General features: G+C 31.3%; 1 protein-coding gene across 1 annotated transcript; it reads right to left on the reverse strand.

Moving 5' to 3' along the window:
• Positions 1-8424: 8424 nt before the first annotated feature.
• On the reverse strand, positions 8425-9925 carry LOC102601327 (photosynthetic NDH subunit of lumenal location 1, chloroplastic). The gene is made up of 7 exons (XM_006360553.2): positions 9660-9925; positions 9484-9567; positions 9345-9418; positions 9119-9241; positions 8930-9001; positions 8748-8844; positions 8425-8674 (listed from the first exon to the last, which is right to left on the reverse strand). The coding sequence occupies exons 1-7, from the start codon at positions 9784-9786 to the stop codon at positions 8571-8573; spliced, it is 681 nt and encodes a 226-aa protein (XP_006360615.1). The 5' UTR covers positions 9787-9925; the 3' UTR covers positions 8425-8570.
• Positions 9926-10855: the final 930 nt, after the last annotated feature.

The raw sequence follows: 10855 nt of genomic DNA on the forward strand, positions 1-10855 counted from the left end.
AGCAAACTCCTTCCCAAGTTGTAGAACCAACTCTAAGACATGTGATGGATTACGTCATGTGATAATAATATCATCCACATATAACAAGAGAAATATTTGCCTTTGTGAGTTTGCAAAGTAAATAAGGAAGGGTCAGCTTTACTACAAATGAAACCAAGGTGTAAGAGATGCATGTTCATAGCAAACTCCTTCCCAAGTTGTAGAACCAACTCTAAGACATGTGATGGATTACGTCATGTGATAATAATATCATCCACATATAACAAGAGAAATATTTGCCTTTGTGAGTTTGCAAAGTAAATAAGGAAGGGTCAGCTTTACTACAAATGAAACCAAGGTGTAAGAGATGCATGTTAAACCTATCAAACCAGGCTCTTGGTGCTTGTTTAAGACCATACAATGGGTTTTTAAGTAGACACACATGCTGAGGATACTTAGGTTCAATAAATCTAGGAGGTTGACTCATGTACACCTCCTCTTGTAGGAAACCATGCTAAAAAACATTTTTGACATCTAATTGTCTAACTTCTCACTTTGAGCTTACAACCATGGAAAGAACCACCCTAATAGTTGTGGCTTTAACCACAGGGCTAAATGTTTCTTCAAAGTCTATCCCTTCAGGCTGCGAGAATCCCCTTGCCACAAGTCTGGCCTTGTATCTCTATTGTTCCATCAACTTTTAATTGTCTTGAAGTCCATTTTGAGCCAATCAAATTTATACCAGGAGATTTGGGCATCAATAGCCATGTCTTGTTAGTATGTAAGGCATTGATTTCCTCCTAGATTGCTGCAAGCCAATGAGGTGACCATGAGATTTGACATGTTCCATCAGGCTTCAAGCTTCCTTCAAATATGATTCGAAGTGTATTTAAATATGAAATTCTCTTATGCCTCTGTTTATAATATTACATAAAGATATATAAAATAATAATTATAAACATGACATTAATTATGAAAATGGAAATTATAAAGAAAAGTTATGAAGGTGTGGAAATTAAATGTCATAATAATGAAAAGTAGTGGAAGATTTATTCTAAAATAACAAACATCCACAATTATTAGTTTCATAACATTGACAGTTTAAAATAACATTTTTTGTTGTTCTGAGTAACTTCTTTTCAAATTAACTCATGTTGTCTCAATTAGTAGGTTGCTAATTATGTGAGGCATTTTGAAAATGGAGTATTCCTCTATTTCAATTGAATTGAATCCTTTTTATTTGACATGTAGTTTAAGATGGTATAAATTTTCTCAAAATTTTATAATCTTTAACTTAAAAGATAAATTTTATAGTCATATTAGTTGTCCATTTTCTCTTTTATATGCTCCTTAAGAAATAAAAAATAAAAAGGATAATTTTGCTAATTTACTCCTTAATAGGAAATTTTTTGAAGCTTTACAAAACTTGCTTACACTTTCAAATATGAATTAATTCTAAAGGGTAAAATGAGAAAACATCAATTTATTCTCTCTTTATAGAATTGATAAATAATTTGGTATAACTATTTTTAATAATGTAGACAACTAATAAATGGGATGGAGGAAGTATCAAAATATCACAAGCTAAAATTAAAGAGTTACCAAAAATAAGGAAATAAAAGTTCTTTATAAAACGAACTAAAAAAAATTAAAAATAAACCAACAAAAAGAGTAAATACTAAATAGTACTCCCTCCAGAGATTCTCACGAAAAATGACGAATTTATATTTATTTATACCATAGTAGAAGAGGCTAGAATGGAATTAAAATTGCATTAAAGGGAAATTTTATCATTTAAGAGTTAAATTATTTAAAAAAATTAAATAATTTATATATTTAAAAATTACATAACATGTATTATAAATTACAATAATTAATAACTTAAATTATTTATAAAAACATATAAAAAATACACGGTCAAATAAATATTTGATTGACTCTCCAAATTCTATCCATGCTACATAAATTGGGACCAAAGGAGTAAAAACATTTAAAATAATTTATTTATTTGCAAATCATAATAATTAACAACTTAAAATAATGATTTTTTTTAAAAAAAATTATGGTCAAACAATTTCTTTACTGACTCCCGAAATTCTATCTGTGTCACATAAATTGGGATATAAAGAGTAACATATATTGCACCTGTGTCATATAAAAAATTATGATCAAAGAAAAATTTGATTAACCCTCCAAATTTCATCTGTATCACGTAAATTTGAAAAGAGACAGTAAAGACATTTATATAATCAAAAAGACATTTTCAATAAAATATATATTTGCAAAATATGTTAAAGTAAAATAAATCACAATAAGTAATAATTTAAATTAATTTAAAAAATTCGAAATGACCGCCCATTTTTTTTATCAACTCTAATTTTCTTTTAATCTATATCATAAATTAAAATATAAAAACAATATATATTGAACTTGTGCTGATATAGACCACAAAATATGTGGTTTTATTTAGGTTGGAAGACAATTTGGAGAAGAATTGAGTTTTTGACTTTTGACTTGATATTTTCCTAAATTTGACTCATTAAGATGTTTGTGGTTAGCAAGTTGATTGATTTTGACAAACCACCCATATATATTTCTAGTTTAAAATGTTGACCATAATAAGTCTCCCTACTAATTAAGAGTTTATTATATTTTTACTTATAAATTTATATTTGTTATATTATAATTTTAATAATTTTAACATAAATTTATATTTGGCAATTAAAATATATAAACCCAATATCTTAAAGCTCCACCTGCCTACCGGCTCCGGCTCCCCTCCATTACCCCTTTCCTCCATTTCGTCAAGTGCACATCTAGATCAGAGACATCTGTCTTATTTAAAGTTTAAATGTCAAGATTATATTATATTAACAAATATCATAACCATAGTTGAGTCAACTATTTTAGAAAACTACTCTTCAAATTTGGTAAGAATTATAATATATTCCATACAAAATTTAATATTTATTAATATCATTAGTTCATCTTAAATTTTTATATTTAAATATAAAAATATAAAAAAATTTCTCACCATATTAGTTAATAGCTTTTGAAAATCAGTTTTTGCTATTTACGTATTTAATTTCCTTTCGAAATATATAAATTACGAAAAGGAATTATAATTCCTCATACACATTTGCAGTTTTTTCTTTACTGTCTCTTTTTTATTTTTTTTCTTTTAATTTGTTGGGCAGATGCTAGTAAGAATTGGATTTTACCAATGGGTGGGTAACAATATATGACCAACGTTACGGTACTTTACAATATATTCCATACAAAATTTGATATTTATTAATAATATTAATAAATATCAAATTTTGTATGAAATATATTGTAATTCTTACTAAAATTTTAGAGAGTAGTTTTCTAAAATTAGTTGACTTAACTATGGTTATGATATTTGTTAATATAATATAATCTTGACCTTTAAATTTTAAATAAGACACATGTCTTTCATCTAGATGTGCACTTGACGAAATGGACGGAAGGGATAATGGAGGGGAGCCGGATCCCCTGCCACCCAACCTCCTTTCCATGAAATAGGCACCCCTTCTTTATCCACTCGAGCTCTATTTCTGATACCTTTTTAATTAATATTTTATACACAACTGTATGTATCTATCCATAATTGTTCCTAGATACAATGTATTCAATTGGATTCACATTTATTTGGTATACATAGATAAATCTCGTTCGTCTCCCTCCCATTTCGCTCACCACTCTCACATCTCGCTTGTGTATTTGGTCATGAATCACATCAGATACATGTATATAATGTATATTTAAAGTGATTCACACCGACTTGAAATTTGGTATGAAATTATTAAATAGTGAAATAAAATGTAATTTTTTTTAAATTATAGAGAAAATTAATAAATATGGTAAGAATACTTTGTATAATTAGACATGTTTAATTAAGAGGTTGTCAATCTTGCATCAATGTATATATAGGTGTGAGATAAGATTGTATATAAGGATGTGGTTCTTGTCATGACTTCTTTTAACTTCCAAGTATTTGGTTGTTGTTGAGAATATATGTGTGTGTGGCAGCTCAAAACTGTGACCATTTAAATATTTGTGTAACCATATGCTATTCTTTAGGATGGATATATATGGGTGGGTATAAATGAATGCCAACTTTCTTGAGGAAAGGGACAAGGAAGTTTGCTTTTAGAACCTGCTAAGGGGCAGCTTCTTATTTTTCCTTTTTGAGTTTTTGCAACTTGGGAACTCAACACCTAATTAAGTTTGGGATAGTTTGATTCACGAATTAAGTTATTTTAAATTTATAATTTAAAAATATATTTCTTGATTAATTATTTTACTTAGAAAGTGAGATAAAATAACAGCAAATTTGATGAGTTAATTGAGATTAAATTTATATTTTATCGAGTAAATTTTTTGAATAGTCAGTCATGTTTGAAAAATTATCTAATAATATCACTTTTGTTTCTTTTAGAATTATAATAATTCAACTATTTTTATTTTTCTCAAAATATAGACACAGTAAAAGTATCTTTCTCTTTACTAGTGGGATGCCATGTCACATATTTTTTTGTATAAGATATTAGTGCTTTAGAGTTCAAAAAATTTGTTGTTAAAAAAAGAAGAAATAATGTGACATATTATTTCATTATCAAAGAGAAAAATGTTTTTATTGTGTCAAATATATTTTGAGGAAAATAAAAATAGTTGAGTGGTATTGTAGTCCTAAAATAAATAAAAGTGATATTACTAGGCAATTTCCCAAAGTGACTATTCAAATTCAAGTAATTTAAGCATCTTTCGAATTAAGTAATACGACTTGCATTCTAATTACATATCAATTCATGCTAAATCATCATGTGTGATCATGCTCCAGATTTAAATAAGCATAAACTGACATAAAGAATGAATTTTTTCATAATCAAATCAAATTTTAATCCAACAAACAACCTAAAATCAAGCTAAACGATCTCGGAATGTCGAAAATGACATTGTCCACGACCTAAAGTCAAATTTCAATATTATCTGTATTATGTAGTTTACCCGTATAATTCAGTTGAGAGTATTACTTAGTACCGAGTAGATATAGGAATGAAGGCTCACCTGTCAATAAGGACTGAGACCTTTAGTAGCAATTCCTAAGTCTTAGAACTACGTGCCTACGTAGGTTTTAAGGGTCACCCATCAGACCAGGACTAACACCTTAGTCCTTTTTGGACATCAACTTATTAGTGGATCCACGTTAGATAGTATCCATAACCCTACAAAGTACATAACACCCTTCAAGCTTGGGTACAAGTTGGACTTCATTTAGCTCAGAATGAATATGTCGGTTAATAGTATCTTCCACAGTTTAGTCTCAAATATTTGATGACCTTGTATTTCAGTTTACTCAGTACAACGTTGATTAGTTACATGCTTATTACTTGGTCATTGCATCCGCTCATTTATTTAAGTTTATATTCAGTTTAGCATCTTAGATTTATCATATGGAGCTTGTTAGATTATTGTGTCTATCTCACATACTCAGTACATTCAAAGTACTGACCCCATACTCTTTTGCAGTGTTTGAAAAGGGGAGGGGGGGGCGTGAGGCGAGACGTTTTATCATATTCAATTTTATAATTTTATTACTAAGAAAATAAGCAAAGGTAAAACTTTCAATTATTTTACAAATAAATTTTAAAAATAACCTATAATATATATAAAAATAATAATATGATTTTTATTTGAGAAAGCTATTTATAACCAATAATGAAGAAAAAAAAGTATTACAATTACTATTTGAGAAATATCATTACACCAATAATAAAAAATATGATTTAAAGCAAAAAAGGTTCAAAAACAAAAAAAAATAACGCCCAAGGCGTATGTTTTTACGCCCAGGACTTACGTTTTTAAGCTTGGAGCGTACGCCCAAATTTTAGGACTTACACCTATGGATCTACATCTTCAATTTGCGCCTCAGAGCGTTTTTGGTACATCCCGCCCCGAGACTCTCTCCAAAAAACGTTTTTGAAAATATCCCTCCTTTGCGCTATATTGTTTTATAATATAGGTTTAGACTCTCAATATCCAACTCATGGTTAGTACAATTCCGTATCATCTCAACAACAAAGCTTGGTGAGTCCTCATCTTTCGATGACAAGAGCTATTGTTATTTCTTTATTTTAATCTTTCAGGTTCAGACAATTAGAGTTAGTTGGGGGCTTGTCCTAGCAACTCATCTTAGTAGAGGCAATCAGACAATCAGACACTAGTTTCAGCTTTATGGTTTGTTCAACAAATTCTATTTTGACTATTCACTTATTTTTGGATTTATCTCGATTTAGCTTCCACATCAGTTATCTTCAGTTATTGTTTATATGAATCTTAATGTCATGCCAGACCATGGATTAGATTGTGGTCACTTGTGGTTTTAAGCATTGTGTTACGACTAGAGGTAGTCTCGGGTTGTCAACTATAGTTAGAGCTATGTATGGTAGATATAGATTATAATTGATGGTGATTAATAAGAGTATCTTCTTGTTAACTAATTTTGCACATACATCAATTTATTACAACTATTACATGACTTGAGCTTTTATCTTATCATGAAGAAAATTTTGGGGTCTTGTGCACAATGTGTATTTGGCGAAGTTGTAAAATCAAACACTACTGGCCTTTATTTGCAGCTTATTGGCAAATGAGGTTATGTAGGAACTTCATTGTAAGAAAATATTTTAGTCAACACCTCTGATATGCTTTCATTTGGCTGGAGTATTAAGTTTGACAACATTCTTAACTTGAGAATGCTAATACTTTTATGATCTATCTATATCTACATTTGTCCTGCTTTAGTCTTTTAAAGTTGAGCCACACAATGAGGTATATCTTTCTATAAAGAATCATCTTTAGTGGATCATACAAGAAAATACAATGAAGCATAGCTTGATCCATTTGTAGTAGAGACAACCAAGGGAGAGACAATAGTGAATACCTTAACCATCGTTTTAGAAGTAGCACTTTACTAGCCTGAAGACTCAAAGCAAGGTTGTAATTTATCCCTTCTTTTAAAACTGATTAATTAACGACTCAACAAGCAAGGGCACATTGCACGGTAGTAGTCAGTTCAAGGAAGTCAAACTAAGATAGGAAACTTCCCATTTTTTTCACTTTTAAGTAAGACCTTGTCCTCTTCCCTTTGGACATCAAGATAATTGATGAAGGTAATGCTATGAACATTTTTTGCCCAGCTATATAGCTAGGTGTACTCTGCCATGTTGAGACTCACTTTCAAAAGTTAGATATCGGTTTTCATAAGAGGGTTGATCACTCCGTCAGGCGTCATGCAATAGAGCAATGTTCATCTAACTAAACTGAGATTTCCTGTTTTAGAACATTTATTGTAGTAGCTGTGAGGATTTGTCCCTCATGAGTTACTGTATAACTCGAGCACCTCCGACAGTGTGTAGTACACAAAGATATTGGCATCTGGAGTGCTGGTATTGAGTAAAGTTGGAGTCTTTATCACACTTATTTGATTTATGGCTCATGAGCATGCATTTCATCTGAATGTTGTACCTGATCAGACTTTATTTGTTGTATTTTAACTTATGAGTTTGCAATTTGTATGCTTTTGAGTTTACCTAACGAGTTGGGATTATGTGCCATCGCAACTTGGGCAAATTGGATCATGACAGACTCCCTCCAGATTGGTACTACGCAACTTGAATATGATTAAGCACCTAGGAATGATAAAGAGATATCGCGGGATCATATCTTTTGACAGGGTTCAGGCAGTGAAACTGATAATTAGACTGATGCATTGCAAATTGAAGGTTGATTTTTCATATGGTTGTTCAACTAGTAGTCATTAGCTCAAAAGATCACTTTTCTTCAACAAGAAAGGTGGCTTTCTGAGATAATAACTAATGGAAGATAGTTCATCATATATGGATGGCTATTGCGTGCAGAGAATGCTTATTATGGATTTAGTTCTTACAAGTAATATACCCAATTGTCTAACTAGGATCAAAAAGCGCAAATTCATCAAAATTTTGTGTGATTCTACAAAACGAGCTCAATCTTTGTTACAGTTCACAGAAATTACTCTATTCTAAATCCTAGTTCACGCCCATATAAGGGTAACATATTCCCTTGAAGAGGTATGTCAAATATCTCATAAACTCCTGGAATATTCACAAAGAGATCAAGACATCAAATACTGACTTTCTCAAAGTCTGCCCTATGATCAAATATATCTCAAAGAGGTCCAAATTATCCTTATATTCGAGAACTATGCTACTAACCATCCTTGAATCACATAGTTAATTCAGAGAGAAGAATCAAGAGAGGAACAAAATTATACTCTCAAATACTATCAATCAATAAAATCTCTATTTCATCATCATCATTTTATTTGTAATTGAAGTTTATTTTCCTATCACTTTAAAATTTGTTGTTAACACTTACTGCTTCAACTACAAGGGGATTTCATTTACTTATGAGATAGCCGGAAACATTCTTTGTAATGTAGTTCGATAAACAAATTGCAAGAGGATATATAGACAATTCTGTTTGATTCAACAAGACTGTATGATTGCCAGCTTTATTGAGCAATTCTAAATGTCCAGCACCTGAAATGAATCAGCCACCACTTTAAGTTTGTTACGGAATTTTCTCCATCGCCTTTCATTTGCTCCCACGATTAGTGTGTAGTGTCTCCCTGTACAAAATGTCTTAATACAAATGCAGAAAAATGTGATGTAAAGCTATAGTAGACGAACCAGATCACTTACCATTTGCAATTGCTATGGTAGCAAATGCTGCCCGCGAAAAATTTGGAGATGTCAACACATATTCAAAGGTGAAATAGTTTTTCCCATCCGTAGTTCTCTACATTAATTTGAAAAAAAATATCGTGACTAATTGAAAAAGAGCTACATATATGAACAATCGAGAGCATGAGAAAGGATCATACCTCCTTCATTTCCATTATATTTGCCACCTGATTCGGTGCAGAGTAAACATGTTTTACCAGATCGGGTACAACCTTTAGGAAAGTAGAAAATAAGTTGGTATGACGAAGAAAATACATGTCTTTTTTATATTTTTCTCCTCCTCGATTGCTAAATAAACGTCTACATAGATGAATAGTACCGCGATTTACCTCTTCCATTGGCCCCAAATCATGGATATCTGATTTATCAGTTGGTATAAAACTAAGTCGCACATTTTGCAGTTGTAGATATCTATCTTTAAATGCAGAATCATGACCTCTGAAATCAAATTCCTGTTCTAACAAACAAGTGTACATACGTATGTACATACATACTTCAAAGTTAAATACGAGTACCAGTTTTAAAAAAATTCAATTCTTAAAAAATGCGACATACCCTCCAATCTGATGGATAATAATATGAATAGCCATCTCGTTTGTCAACAAAGATTTCATAGTTCTCTGGTACTCCTGCATACAGCCATTTAATTATAAAGTAACAAGATTAGAGAATAAAAATTATAGTAACAGAGTACCTTGAGCTAAAAGGGGAGTAGCGGGTAATAAATTCAACGAAAGAGCCCCTGCTCCCAATAGAAATGGCCTTCTCATCAAACATCCTGAAACAGAGATACTAGTAGAATTTTACCACGAAGAAAGTGTCATAAATGCAAACATGACTTCATAATTGATCGATATGAAATTTTCTTACTCTGTTGATTAGGGGACGTGTTTTCTGATGCCGAACATGTGATAATGTTGTGTAAAGCATGCCTATTCAAATTGTTGGCTGCTGCTGATGGAAGCCCAAGACTCAATGAGAGTGAAGTAGCTGCCATTTTTGTGGACAAAAATCAATATATCTTTGCCTAACATAAGCTGTTGGATAAAGATATATTGCATCATGTTTTCTCATGTTTATTTTTTTCCTCCTAATACAATCACTTTTTTTCATCATTTTTTCTTGCTCAATAGGATAAGATGCAAATTAAATGAGAGGATGGCCTTTCCTGCCAAGGTTCAAATGGGCTTTTATGTCTCTTTAAAAAAAAAACTACATGGGCTGTGCTTCATATGTGGGGCAAAATTTGGCTATATCTTGAATAGAGGGGTTCCCACATTGATAATTATTTCTAGTTGTTCTTGCAAATTTTTCACAAGTTTACCAATGCATAAAATATCTATATGTGACAAAAGCACAAACTTGAATCCTCAATGAATGAGGCGGACCTAATGTATTGGTATCGGGTTTATCTGAACCCAGTACTTTCAAGGCGAAACATAAATTTATGCATAAAAAGCAATAAATAGTAGATATGAACCTACAACTTAAAAATATAATGGGTTCAATGCTAAAAACCTTAACAATTGACCTCGAAGAATTTAAATTCCGACTCCACATCTGTAATAAGATTAAGATAATGATATACCGTAACAACTCGACTGTAACATCCGACAATTTGAAATAGCTAAGAAGAGGCTTAGAATTTAAAAAATTTCATTTTTGGAAAGGATTTGAAAATCTGGAAAATTGGCTGAGTGTGGAAATCAGTGATTTTTGGCCAACTTTGAGCAGTAATAACTTCCAGCTCAGGATGAGTTAGGAGTAGTTCCAGTTATGGTTGTGAAGCTTGTGGAATGATCTTTCCAACGCCGCCGAGTTTGCTCAATTCCGAGTTCGTATGAGCGAGTTATGGCCCTTTGAAAGTGGGGCAGTTGACAAGAAAATCCGTCCGGGAATCATTAAGGGCATTTTGGTCTTTTCCCTAGCTAATTCTTTTGAGGATATATTGTGTGTTAGGATGATATTTGGATCATTTTGTTCCATTTTAAGGGAGTGAAAAGTTAGGGTTCTTGAGAGTGAAGAAGAGAAGAAAGAGAAGAAGAAGAGAAGAAGGAGAAGAAGAA

The sequence above is a fragment of the Solanum tuberosum genome, unplaced genomic scaffold (assembly GCF_000226075.1).
Source record: "Solanum tuberosum cultivar DM 1-3 516 R44 unplaced genomic scaffold, SolTub_3.0 scf00325, whole genome shotgun sequence".
Classification (NCBI taxonomy): Eukaryota; Viridiplantae; Streptophyta; class Magnoliopsida; order Solanales; family Solanaceae; genus Solanum; species Solanum tuberosum.